The following is a 14,587-nucleotide window of genomic DNA, read 5'->3' as shown; positions in this document are numbered from 1 at the left end:
AATAGGCATAGGGTGGGGCCTGGGGACAGATGCCTCAAATGATGGTAATACGGAAGATTCATTCATAAACGACACTTTGTGAAACATTGAGGTAGGTAACAAAATCACCCCAATATATATATTTTTGACTTATCAAATAGTTGAATCTCAGAGATGGATGGGGCAAGAATCCCCTTTCCAACATTTCTTCCAGCCCTGGTTTCCACAGACTAATGCAAGACCATCCCCACATTACGAAGTAGTCTACTCCTTTTATTGCTAGACTGACAACCCAAATTACTACAAAATTTTTCTTTAAGCTGAATCTACATTGGCCTCTCCATAATTGTCACTCATTGGCCCTAGCTCTGCTTTCTGGAGTAGCACAGGCCAGTTCTCTCTATCATGTTCTAGATAGGCAGGCAGTACCAACATACAGTTAGTGAAGGGTACACTGAGAATAGCTGCTGTAGGACTTCAGAGTGAAACTGAAATTATCTGTAAGAGATTCCATCTAAAGGGTGAGAACATACCAAGAGAGCCAGGCCATTCTACAGCTCTCATGTGGTAAAATGAGCTTGGCGGATTTCACATGGTGGAAAGAGCTCAGACGTCATGGATGCATCTGGCTGGCCTAGTGTCTACTATGTGGAAGACAGTCCTTCAGGAAGAGGATGTGTTTTTCTGTCACTTCCGCCAATACCCTGGCCAGTTCAGGATCTGGTTTACAGGGTTTTCTGGAGGCGGGTGGGCAGCAATGCCTGAAAAGGAGTGTGGGAAGGGGGTTCTCAGAAGAAAATCTTGAGGAGAGTTCCTTCCTGACTTTTCACCTTCTAATTTCTTTCAATTTCCCTAAAAAGCTCTTTTTATCAGCTATGATCACAGCATATTGAGTCAGGCAGTTCCGTTTAAGATGAATTATACCAATGTAATAATACTTTATATTATATATAATGGAAGTAATGCAATAATATAGAGGGTGCCAAAAATGTGTACACATTTTAAGAAAGGAAAAAACAAACTATTAAAATTGTAATACTCAATACAAATCGTGTATACATTTTTTTTGCACCCTCGATAGACTAATACTAGGCAATATTTATTAAGCATTTTTCTATGTGCCAGGAGTATTTTAAGTGCTAAACATGGATAATTTAATCATCACATTTATCCAGTGAGTTAGGTACTATTATTGTCCTCATTTTACATATGAAGAAACTGAGGCACAGGGAAACACCCAAGTTATCACAACTAGGATGCAACAGAACCAAAGCTTAAATTCATGATGTGCGGTTCTCTGTAGCAGAAAGACTCCTTGTCTGAGAATCTAAGGGACTATAATTAAGCCCTAGTTCTTCCCCTATGTCACTGTGTAACCTTCCCTTTTCCTAATCCCATGTTCCATATTTGTAATACAATACGTAATAAAATATGACCAGGGCTTCAACTAGATGACCCTTAAAGTTTCTTCTAGCTCATTCACTCAGTCCAAATATGTTCACTCAATAATCACCACCTCAATGCCAGGCCCAATGTGAGCAAGATACCATCTCTCCCTCACAAAGCTTCACTTTAATGAGGGCACGGAGACCACCTTAACTTGCCCTGAGTCTGGGGCAAGTGGGAAATAATCACTTGGCATCTGTAAACCTTAAGTATTCCTGAGTAGAGGTTCTTAAACGGACCCAGGTGGGGAAGGTAGACTGGAGACACACCTTGATGGCACAGAGACACATCTGGGGGTTTTGGCGGGAAGCAGCATAAAAGTGGCCAGGAAGGCAACTGGGGACAGGAGAGAAGAGGTGAGAAAGGAGGGAGGGAGGGAAGAAAGGAAGGAGGGATGGAGGGGAGGAGTAAGGGAGTGAGGGAGGGAAGTTTTCCTAACTAGTATACAGAACTCTGTTGCCAATATATTGTCGTGCAGGGAGGCCTGCGGGGTCTCTGGTCCCACTCCCCACATAAGAATGCAGGATATGGTGAGGCCAAAAAGGAACACCCACGGAGCCATAGGTAGGGGAGTCATACCACTATATTCTCTCTGGCGGCACTATACTCTCACTGGAGGCTGGATCCACACTGTCCGCAAACCGCCATCCACGCTTGCCAGCCCAGCCGCCATCTTCTTGCTAGCCCCCATTCTTCTCTCTCTGCTAGCGCAGCCACAGCAGTTATATTAGTGGCCAATGGCTCACTGGTTACAGCTGACGGCCAACTAGCCACAGCTGATGGCCATGCAATCACAGTTGATGGCCATTTACTACCTGAGCCAGCACCTGTCTATGTGAGGCCGAGAGCCTGGAAACTGCTTTTTGGGGTTCTGTCCCCACACTCCACCCCTACAGGCTCTCGCCTCACAATCTACGCGACAAGCGTCTTCTGCGAGGGGCCCTGTGCGAGGAGCCTGGAGGTGAATGCAATATCCTGGACATAGCCAGGCTCTCTGGGCACAGCCAGGGTTTCTCAGGGCACCACCAGTGCTTCTGGGCACAGCCAGACTTCCTGGACTTTTTAGGGTACCACCTGTCTTCCCGGACACAGCCAGGGTTTCTCAGGGCACTGCCACTCTCTCTCTGGGAACAGCCGAACTTCCTGGGCACAGCCAGGGCATATCAGGGCTCAGCCAGACTTCCTGGACTCAGCCAGGTCTCTCAGGGCACTGCCACTCTCTCTGGGCACAGCCAGACTTCCTGGACTCAGCCAGGGCTCTCGGGGCACTGCCACTCTCTCTGGGAACAGCCCGACTTCCTGGGCACAGCCAAGGCATCTCAGGGCTCAGCCAGACTTCCTGGGCACAGCCAGGGTTCTCAGGGCACTGCCACTCTCCCTGGGCCTCTCAGGGTACCATGCTGGAACAACAGCGACTCACAGTCAAGGTGCTTACATATTCTCAATGGCGGCCGGTCAAGACACAAAAGCAAACCTCTGCCAATTCCACTACATGGTGGTATGTTCCCAAACAAACAGTCAAGCGGTCCATTAAATTAGGGATGGAAGGCAATTCCCCATAGTCCATAGTCATTCACCAGGGCTGTCCTGGGGGTGAGGGATGACCTTGACCTCACCCTCATCTCCCACGTAGAACTCAGCAAGCGTTACCTCCTGGAACTACAAGTCCTGCATCCGGGCTGCCCGAGCAGGAACTTCTCCGGCCCGCAGGGCTGCAACGACCTTTGCTTTCTCTAGCCTGTGCTGGTTGGGGAACCGTCCACATCTTTCCACCTCTCCACGGGGCTCCAGCTCTCCAGCAGCTGCATGGCTTTTCCTGAGCTGGTGGGAGAACCGTCAACGTCTTCCCACCCCTCCACGGGGGTCCAGCTCTCTGGCAGCTGCTCCTCCTGGTCTTCCTGAGACTGAGTGTTCATACACACAAACTGCTCCACCGTCCTTTGGAGAGCTTTGGCCGGCACCGTACCCTGCTCGCTGCGCCATTTGTCGTGCAGGAGACCCTGCTCCCTGCGCCATTTGTTGTGCAGGGAGGCCTGCGGGGTCTCTGGTCCCGCTCCCCACATAAGAATGCAGGATATGGTGAGGCCAAAAAGGAACACCCACGGAGCCATAGGTAGGGGAGTCACCAGGGCCCCTGCAAGTGAGTGAGTCTGTGCGTGAGCCCTTTAAGAGGATGTCTGGGTTTTCTGCAACCTTCCTTCCCACCTGGATGGTGGAAATCCCCACTGTTTTTCGCAACCAGATGTTATGAGGGGCTGCTCTTCCCAGCACCGGTTCTCTGGGCTGGGGAGACTGTTGTGAAGGGCTGGGGTCCCTTGCTCCTCCAGGGGGAACCTCTGCAGCTGAAATCTCTCTCCTGATTCTCAACTGCCATCACGCAGGTGTGGGGCAGGCCTGTTTTGCATTTCTGCCCCTCGTAACAGTCTCGACGTGGCTTCTTTTTTATATCCTTAGTTATAAAACTTCTGTTCAGCTAGACTTCAGGTGGCTCTCCAGGTGATTGTTCTATAATTCAGTTGTAATTTTGGTGTGTTCATGGCAGGATACAAGTGCAGTGTTTATCTACTCCGCCATCTTGGATGACTCCTAATTTGTATTTCTTAATCCCTTCACCTGTTCAACCAGTGCCCCAACCCCATCCCTTCTGACAACCATCAATTTCTTCTCTATATCTATGAATCTGTTTCTGTTTTGGTTGTTTGTTTTGTTCTTTGGATTATCTCTCCTTTTATTTTCAACTTACTGATGTTGTGTTTAAATTGAGTTTCTTATAGAAAGCATTTTGTTAAGTCAGTTATTTTTTTTCCACTCTGTGAATCTCTTTTAATTATATTTGGGCCATTTACATTTAAGGTAATTATTGATATGTTAGTCTGGTATTTTTTTCCTGTTGATTTATCTGTTTCCTATTCCGCTGTTGTTACATTCTTCTGGGTTATTTGTGCTTTTTATATCTTCTTTTTATTTGCTGAGATTTCATAATTTTTTTTCTTTTGATTCAATGGAAATTTTAATTGATTATTGAGTCATTTTTTTTTTTTTTAAAGATTTTATTGGGGAAGGGGAACAGGACTTTATTGGGAACAGTGTGTACTTCCAGAATTTTTTTCCAAGTCAAGTTGTCCTTTCAGTCTTAGTTGTGGAGGGCGCAGCTCAGCTCCAGGTCCAGTTGCCGCTGTTAGTTGCAGGGGGCACAGCCCACCATCCCTTGCAGAGTCGAACTGGCAACCTTGTGGTTGAGAGGACGCGCTCCAACCAACTGAGCCATCCGGAAGCTCAGTGGCAGCTCAGCTCAAGGTGCCGCGTTCAATCTTAGTTGCAGGGGGCGCTGCCCACCATCCCTGGCGGGACTCGAGGAATTGAACTGGCAACCTTGTGGTTGAGAGGACGCGCTCCAATCAACTGAGCCATCTGGGAGCTCAGTGGCAGCTCAGCTCAAGGTGCCATGATGAATCTTAGTTGCAGGGGGCGCTGCCCACCATCCCTTGCGGGACTCGAGGGATTGAACTGGCAACCTTGTGGTTGAGAGCCCACTGGGCCATGTGGGAATCGAACTGGCAGCCTTTGGAGTTAGGAGCACGGAGCTCCAACCGCCTGAGCCACCGGGCCGGCCCGAGTCATATTTTTTTTGACGGATGCTTTAAAATTCTTGTTAGATAATTTTAATATCTGAGTCATCTCAGTTTGGTATAATCTGATTATTTTTTCTCGTTCAAGTTGTGATTTTTTTGGTTGGTATGATGTGATTTCTTTATTGGATTATGGGTGATTTGGAAATTATATGATGGTATTCTGAGTCTTATTTAAGTATTTTACTTTATCTTATTTTTCAAAGCAGGCAGTCCTCCTACTGAGATGTATTTAATGCAAGGACCAGGTGGGTGTGAATGTTCAGCTTCTGACTGGGCCCTGCTGATACCACCTCTGCAAAAGTGTTTTAGTGACTCATACTGCTTCACGGCAAATCGATGGGGTAGGACTCTCCCCCTTCACCCCTCTAATACAAGAAAGCAGAGTACCTTACTGTTGCTTCCAAGTGAGATGTAAGACCAACCCCTTGCTGGTTCCACTGCCCTCATGGAGGGCTCAGTTAAATTGCTGTGTTGCTGCACAGTGGAGGTGGATTCTCCGCTTCCACAAGAACCTGCTGACACAGGAGTAGGTGGAAGGTGGGGGTGGTGGTCAGGAGTTGCACCTATCTCTGCTTTGCTCTGGCCCCTTATATAATCATTGCTGCCAGGTGTGTGTGGAAGCTCAGCCTCAGCCTCACTTGGGCTACTCTATCTTGGCAGAAACAGAAGTGTATCTTTTTAAAAATATAGTTTTACCATCTTCATATACAACCATTAAAATATAGCTAGATTTGCCTTTCAAATTATTATATTAGTGGAATTATGTAGCATATATTTTTATTTCATTTCTTTTGCTCAACATTATGCTTGTGAGATCAATACATGTTGTTGCATATAACTACAGTTTCATTGCTTTCATTACCGCATAGTATTCCATTGTACAAATACACTACAATCAATGCGTTATACTCTACATCAACATTTAGATTGCCTCAAATTTGGTGCTATTATGCACAATAATATTATGGCCATTCTGGTTTATGTATCATGGTGCACAGGTACATTCGATTTCAGGTTATACCAGTTGTTGTGGAATATCTGGGTCATAGGGTATGCATATGTCCATTTTTAGTAAATAATTTAAAACAACTTTACAAAGTGGATGTACCAGTTTACACTGACATCAACTAATACTTGAGAGCTTCCATTATTCTACATCCTCGCCACCACTTGCTGTTGTCAGGCTTCTAATTGTTTACCAATCTGATGGGCATGTGAAGCATGCCCTTTTCAATGTGAAGCATGCATTGGCAGTGTTGAGTGGAATGCATCTTCAATAGCAATTTTATGGATGATGTAGACATACTCTTCATCTAATTTAAGATTTCTGGGACAAAAATAAATGGATGTGTTGGGGAAAATAGAATTAAGGAAAGACATTTCAGCCAGTAGAGTGAAAAGAGAGAAAGTTGTGACTAAGAATGTCCAGGAATTTGTAACCCTTGGGTTCCTAAATTGTGAGCTGAGGTTCTTCAGGGTACCACAGTGAATTACAGGTACATTGTGGCATATTTTAATTTTTCTGAGCAAAACAGAGTAGTATTTGACATCTATAAGACATCCTGCAAGAGACTAGATTGAGGTAGTTCACATTTCAACATTAGATTGTGCTATATTCCTTTTGGTGGCTGCCATGGTAAAATCCAAGTATTGTGTGGAAATCCATATGGAACAGGAAATGGAGGTGGTGATGTCCAATCTGATTCAAAAATTTGAGAAGTTGTGCATTGCTCCAAATGTGGCTATTTAAGAAGAAATACGATATTTTATGTATATTAATGTGTATTCATATTTTTCTTTCAATTTATGTGTATTAATTTTTAAGCAGCTACTAAGTAAGTTATTAGGGCATAAATACTTATTGAGTTGTTTGATTTTAACTACTAAATAAATGGAACTATTAGATATTCTTTTGGGCTTAGAGACACTGTGAAAAAACTAATGAGATGCTAAGGGCATTGGCAACCAAGAATGTTTGGGAACTTCTGATATAACCTGATACATCAAGAGAAATAAATGGAAAGGTGACCTAAATGCTTCCTCTCTTGCCCATCTCCCTGTTCTGATACAGAGGCCACAAGACTGCCTGGAGTTTCCTTTTACTTTCTCCTTCCCTGCATCTAACTTCTTACTGCTTGGGGATGGGGGAGGGGGCTTGAACAAGCATTTCTATGCCTGTCCTGTCTGCAGAATTAATACTGCCTTTGACTGGATCTCTAAATAGCTATTATAGTTTCTGAATTAGGGGGTGTATTCCCTGCATCTAACTCCTTACTGCTTGAGGATGGGGGAGGGGGCTTGAACAAACATTTCTATACCTGTACTGTCTGCAGAATTAATATTGCCTTTGACTGGATCTCTAAATATCTATTATAGTTTCTGAATTAGGGGGTGTTTTTTCCTTCATAGGCCATAATAAAATAGCTTTCTCTACTCTATATTAGTAATAGGTCCTCATTTGAAGGAGAGAGATGTTATTTATACGTTCCCATTACCAGTGGACAAAATGAACTCATTAACTTACATTTTGAGCTCATTTTATGAGAAAAAAGGCCCACAAAAAGAGATTACAATCAGAAGAGGAATAGCCATCTAGTTAATTGATCTTATTTTCCAATGGAATAAGGAAGTCATGCTCTAAATGCTATACTTAACACAGATAGGTAGGTAGGTAGATAAGTAGATATATAGGTAGGTACACAGAGATAGAAATAGATATAGAGGTTCTATAAATATATAGATTCATAATTATCCACAGAGGAATATATTAAACTTTTAAGTATTCTCAGTAAGAAAGGCAGGGAAGAAAACTCAGAGGCTAGATAATACTAGAATATTGGGATCATAGGGCATCTAGAGACCATCTACCTCATTACAGATGGGGACACTAGAGACTTGGATTCTAATGGGGAGTGGGGCACAATAGTACCATAGCCCGGTTACTAAGGGATGATGCACATAACAAGAGTTCTAGAATTACCTTCTTTTTGTCACATGATCTTGCTTTTACATTGCTACCTCTAAGATCTCTTCATTAAAGTTTTAACAAATGAAAGGTCAACATATTATCTGTTTTTAAAAACATTAGAAAGCTTCCACTTTAGGAGAATATGTTCAAGGGGAATTGCTATGTTTCTGGGAGATTCTAAGACCAACAGAGGAAATGGACTTCAAGGATAAACCTTCAGGAATAGAACCCTTGGCTCCTGACTGAAAGGCCAAGACTCTGACCAGTCAGTGCTAGATTCCTGCCCCTACCTGCAGCACTATGGTTCAGGAAAGCTATAATCCTGAACTGGTTTTCTGAATTTCTCAAGGCTGGGAACTCCTTCAGCTCAGGCAGTTTGGCTCCTCTGTTTGGTTTCATGCCTAGTGTTGAGCTTGCAGTACTGAGAAACTTCCTGGACCTGTCTGAGGCTATTGGCTTCCCTACCTAAGAGTTTAAAGGAAGGGTGAATCCCTTGGGATGCCTGGGATTTGCAGCCCATATAGGAGGCCTGTTGGAATGCTTGTTCCTAGCTTGCCCTGGGGGAAAATAAGAAAGAGGAAGAAAAAGGGAGAGGGAGGCAAGGAGGCAGAGAGGCAAGGGGCTGATTTCTCCAACTGTCCCTCCCAGCAGGCCCTGGCCAGGACCATTAGGCCCAGCTCTCATGGCCTCAGGGAGGCAGGGATCTGAGGATTGCTTGCTGGCTAGGTTTTATTTCTTCCCTCATTTTCCCCCTCCTTCTGCTCCTTGGGTTATGATGACCTGAAACGTCTCTCACAGTGAGTTCTGAGGTGGCAGTATCTGAGAATAGCTCGCAGAGCTGCAGTTCTCTCCACCCTTTGACAAGAGAGGAAGGGGGGAAACTCTGGCGTATTCTGTCCACTCTGCCCCTAAGTGAGTTGGGGGTTGAGCACTGGGGTTTGGGGGAATCATGACCTTGTGTTCCTTGATGTTATTTGATGTTGGTTTTGGCTGCATTCAGGGAGTTAAAAAGCACATAAAAATGAAGCTAATAAAACTGCAGGGCTAGGGAATGGGCCAGGCACAGGCTGTGGGTTCACAGAGCAGCTGTGGCTGAGCTCTGAGGCCTGGCTGCTTCATGATCCTTTCAAGGTGCAGGTTTCGGCCAAGCCACAGCCAAATGGTAGAAATTAGTCATCTTTGGTGGCCTACCTTATTAGAAACCCTGACTAGCGTTACACAGGGAAAATAATGAGAGGCATGGAAGGTGAACTGTTAGGTTCCATTTCTGGCATCCATGGGTACAGGACTGAGGTTGCTTTCCTTCTAGGCATCATTTATTCCATCCAGGCTGGAACAATCAGGGTGCTTCTACCAATCTTCCTACCAGGAAACTCTAGGCTAAGAATAAGGGTGCGATGTGGTCTTACCAGGGGCTAGTGGCATCAGGATGGGAATAAGGAAGAGGGGGTGTCTATTCGCAGGTCTCTGGTCCAGGCCAGGGAATGTACCTTATTCAGGCAGATGCTGAGAGGCTGAGAGACCCATAGGGTGTCAATGGAAACAGGGGTCATCAGCATCTGCTCCTTGATTCCCTAGGGTGAGGCTGATAACTAAAAGAATGCCTAGTGTGAGTGTGAGTGGAAGTGACCTGTAAGTGTTTCCTCATTTCCACCACATGTGGTGGTCTATACATATATGAAGCCAGAAGGGAAGTCTGCCAAAAAGACCTGATTGAAGTGGAGGCAGGGGTTAGGCTTTCCCAGAGTTGCTCATGGTAGCAAGGGCGTTGGTTTTGGCACCAGAAAACCAAAAGTCCTGACTTTTGCTTCTTAACAATGTGATTTTGTATGAGTATATCACCTTCCTCTCAGCCTTAGTTTTTGCATCTGTAAAATGGTTATAGGCCCTTTGCACTGATTAAATGAGATGCCAAATGTAATAAATTTGGCTGTGTGCCCAGCATATGCTCAGCACTCAACAAATTCTAGTCCTCCCCCTACATTTACTAATGTCTAGGCTAAAAGGACAAGCGGAAAGGTTTGAAGCCATGCATCCTCCCTAACATAGCCATAAGTGTTGGTACAGAGAATGGAAAAAAGGAGGCTTGGCAGAGCCCTAGACAGGACCATTCCCATAGCTGTTCCAATGAGCGAGAGTAGAGGCACAGAAGAGGCAGGGAGGGAGACAGGAACAATGGAGGGATTTGAGCCAACTGTCAGGAAACCTAGATGATTCAAAGAGGAACAGCTCCCATCTGAAGGAGGTCAAATACACTTTATATTTCAGTGTCAAAAGTGGTAAAGATGGGGAGCCAGTGATAGGTGACCTCTCAGCTGCATTGGACTTTCCTGTAGCTGCCATCTCCTCTCTACCTTAATTTGAGGATAGCCTCAACTATGGTAAATTTTCCATTACCCTGACATCCTTCCTATCCTCAATCTGGCAGGGGTCATCAGACCCTTGCTCCACTTGTCTAATGGAGGAGTCATTAGGCCCAAGGCCCAGACAATCCAACAGCAAGGGGCAACTGGTGCTATAATTGGGATTTACTGTATCTGCCCTCTTGTGGCCATCAGGAGAGAGTTCAAGTTTCATTAAAATCACTCAACATTTATTGAGAAACACTATGATATTATCTTCAGTTTGTGTAAGGGGAAATTGAGGCTCATAGAGACAAAGTAACTCATCCACAGTCTTCTGCTGATGGAACCAGGACTAGAACTCACATATGTCTGACTATGATAAAGACTTCTGGGGGAATCCCCAAGGAGAAACCTCCATATGGAATTAAAAGGTGGGAAAGGCCTCCCCACCCCTTCTTTCTTCAACACCTGGCTCCCTATACCCTTGTTCATAATCTTCCATTTGGCCAGAGTTTTGGTGGGCAAAGCCAGGACCTCTTGTACCAAGATGACAAATTCTCTCCTTCTGTGACTCAGATGTATGAATTCTGATATGGAGTTCAAACCAAACTTCTGTCTTCAAAATCTCAAAAGCAAGTCTGCTTTCTCATTCCCTTTATTTCTAGTTCATTACTGAGGTCAGCTCACTCTTCCCCTTTCATCTTCAAAGAAACATGGTTCCTTCTGGGAGGTTTGAATGTTACCACTAGAGTTCTGGCTACAACTGCCCCTCAAGCAGCTTTTCCATCTCTGATTTGTGTACTATCCTTTCCAGTCACCATGCCCGGTATTTCTATCAACTCAGGTCTTTCCCAGACACTTGCCCCACTGTTTCCCGTTCTGTTCTTATCTCACTCCTGCTTTAGCCAGCATAGTCCCTTCCCCTTATTTTTCAGCCTTTCTCACTGGAACTCTCTGTCCATTTGCCCCCATGGGATTCCCAGTTCTCTCCCCTCAGCTCTCTTGGTACCAAACTCTGTGTGTGTGGCCCCCTGCTTGTTGGTTTCTCCTTTCTAAACAATATTTACACCATCTAGGCTGGAATAATCAGAGTGTTTCTTCCAGTTGGCCCATCAGGGGACTCTAGGCTAAAAATAAGGTCAAATGGCTCCATTAAATGTATACAGATAGTTCTGTGTTTACAAAGAATCCATTGAAATACTTACATCCAAAAAAGCCCCCCTCCTCACCCCGTCCCCGGCCCAGTCTATGTGTACACAGGGAAGATGATATTCTGCAAACCATCATGGAGGAAGAAGAAAACCACTTCTGCTGTCCTGCCTGGGACACCAAAAACAGACATAGCAGGGATCTGGGCCCTCCTGTGACTGACTCTCAAATCATGGAGCAAGTGGGTAGGTGGGTGGCAATTACTGCATGCAGTAAAAAGGATGTGTTGGAATCATTATACTTCAAAATGAAATATTTGTATGACATTTTTGGTTCTATTTCCAATAAAATTAAGAGCTTTGGGGTCTAAATGCTATAACCTTCAAAAGACACAGTCTGAGCATGGCAGTGTTTGTCTATGCACTGGAATATAACTTATAAATTAGAATCTGTCAATCAGAGTTCCTCATGGAAAGGTTATGCTGTACCTGAAAAATGTGTACTACCTAATTAATTAAAGTCGGCACTGATGCTGTAGAAATAAGATAGCATGATGGTGGAGGAGACCAGGCTCAGATCTTCATTTCAGGATAAACACTGATTTCTTCTTGACTTAGTTATAAGAGTTCCAAGCTTCCAAGACCTTGTAACATGGGCCTGGTGGGGAGAAAATAGCACGTGGGAAGACTACCGTGTTTCCCGAAAATAAGAACTAACCAGAAAATAAGCCCTAGCATGATTTTTCAGGATGACATTGCCCTGAACATAAGCCCTAATGCATCATTTGCAGCAAAAATTAATATAAGACCCAGTCTTATTTTCAGGGAAACATGGTATCTTGACTGCAGTGTTAGCACCCAGTAGATACAGGTAGCCTGGTTAGGGAAAGACAAGGCAGGAAAGAATTGCAGGCTAGTTCACCACTTGCAGGGTGGGTGATACAAGATCTCGCGGTGGCTAAGAGATTGGAGGAATGGGAGGTGCAGGAGTGGGCCTGTCCTCAGAAGAGGAGGCTGAGGAGGAAGGTGGCTATGAGCATGTGTTCATAGCCCCAGATCTAGGGCTGCATGAAGCAGGATAAACAGACAGGAATCCAAGCTTAGGCACTGGGCAAGCCTGAGGCGAGGGGAAAAAATACTGAAACATAAGGGCTACATGGATGCCTAGCTCTCAGTCCTCCACCACTAAGTGTCGGAAAAGTAGACACAATATACTTACCCTATGTCAGGTGCCAGGTCTGAGGAATGTAACTTCTTTCCAGGCTGCATTGACTGGAGGGGAAAACAAATTTAAGATTCTCTCTGTCTTGATCAAGATTGGCTCAGGACCTGGGGCAGGAAGAGGTCTGAGAATGAGGTCAAGAGAATGGCATATTTGGGTTGGAAAACTGGGCAGGAGGGAAGACAGAGTTTATACCACCTGGCCCTTCCAACCCATCCTTACACTTCTCTCCACTTCTCTCTATTTCAGCTCTAGGAGCAAGTGTCAATCATTCCCAGCATGGTAGAGTAATAAAAGAATGGACTTTGGAATCAGACACAAATCTTAATTCTACATTTTTCTAGTATGCAATTTTAGTAATGCCCTTTTTCCTTCCCGAACCTCACCTCTCAGTTCAGTTTCTTTGTAAAATAGAAATAATAACTCCTTCCCTTTTTTGGAAGGTTGTAAAAAGTCAATGAAATTATGTGTAATGAAATCAGGTGTTATGTTTGATACATGTGGTTGCTCTATAAATATTTGTTGAATTGCAATATTTGAGGCAAACTTTGGGATTTATGTGAGGAAAAGATTGGCTCCAGTATAACTCAAAACCAACTGCATTCTTTAAGTGGTTTTGTACAAGTACCAAGCAGGAGATGAGGAATTGGCCAGTGCTTAAAAGACAGGACCTAGAGAGCTCAGAGCTTAAGATTAGAGCTAGAAAGAGAGCGAGAGAGACAGAGAGAGAGAAAGAGATTGAGGGGGGAGGAGAGTGAAAGAAACTGAACTGAAAGAGAAAAATGGGCCAGTAGAAATGAGAAAGAACAAGAACATCAAGAGAAGGGAAGGCAATGCAGAGATAGAGAAAGAAAAGATGGATAGAAAGAATGAAAGGAGAACAAAGAAACAGGATGAAATGAAAAAGACATAAAGAGCTACTGATAGGGAAAGGGGCAGAGACAGGAAGGAGAAAGTGACAAAGACAGAATGAAAGAAAAATTGAGAGAGAAAGAAAGATAAAGAAAATCAATAAGGGCTTGGAATCAACCAAATTAAGTTGCCGTTTGGACATATCTTACCCTGATGCCTGGAGAAGTGTTGGGTGGAAAGTGAGTCATAAAGGGGATTTTGGCAGAAGGTATATTGTATGGTTCTTACCCATCTAGTGATAGAATGGGATGGTAGTAATCCAGAGAACATGGTGCTGGCATAAGGACAGGCATATAGAGTAAGGGAATAGAATTGAGAGTCCAAAAAAACCCCAAAACACCTTTATATTAAGTGACAAGTGATTTTTGACAAGGGTGCTAAGAAAAATTAATGAGGAAAGTAATAGTCTTTTCAGGAAATAGTGCTAGGACAACCAGATAGCCACATACAAAATAATCAAGTTCGATCTCCATCACGCACCATATATAAAAATTAACTCAAAATAAATTAAAGACCTAAATGTTACTGCTAAAACTGTAAAATCCTTAGAAGAAAATATAGGTATAAATCTTTGTGACCTTGGATTAGGTGTCTTAGATAGGACTCCAAAAGCAAAAGCAACAAAAGAAGCAATAGATAAAGTGAACATCCTCAAAATGAAGAACTTTTGCACTTCAAAGGACGCCACCAAGAAAGTGGAAAGATAGAGGTCTAATAAATGTGGAGTAAGAAATACATGCGGGGGAGGAGCTAAGAGGGCGGAATAGGTGGGCACTGTGCCAACTGCCTCCCAAGGATCACACCAAAAATTACAAATAATTTATACAACATTGAACCTCGGGATTCATCTGACCACTAGCTAAACAGAACCTCTAAACTAAGGATTTAAAGAAGAGGCCACCACATCGAGACTGATAAGAGGGGCAGAAATGTGA

The 14,587-nt window shown here is 44.1% G+C and overlaps 1 protein-coding gene across 2 annotated transcripts in view; it reads right to left on the bottom strand.

Moving 5' to 3' along the window:
- Positions 1 to 1,106: 1,106 nt before the first annotated feature.
- Positions 1,107 to 14,587, bottom strand: part of AR (androgen receptor) — a 196,219-nt gene continuing 182,738 nt past the window's right edge. For both annotated transcript variants that reach the window (XM_074324332.1, XM_074324333.1), the window contains 2 exons: positions 12,738 to 12,790; positions 1,107 to 6,799 (listed from right to left, as the gene is read on the bottom strand). In XM_074324332.1, coding sequence (XP_074180433.1) covers positions 6,658 to 6,799; positions 12,738 to 12,790 — 195 coding nt within the window. In that variant the 3' untranslated portion in view covers positions 1,107 to 6,657. The remainder of the gene's footprint in view (positions 6,800 to 12,737; positions 12,791 to 14,587) is intronic.

Source organism: Rhinolophus sinicus, chromosome X (genome assembly GCF_036562045.2).
Source record: "Rhinolophus sinicus isolate RSC01 chromosome X, ASM3656204v1, whole genome shotgun sequence".
Lineage (NCBI taxonomy): Eukaryota > Metazoa > Chordata > Mammalia > Chiroptera > Rhinolophidae > Rhinolophus > Rhinolophus sinicus.
Note: the sequence above shows the minus strand (reverse complement) of the source record. Positions and strands in the feature narration are given on the sequence as shown.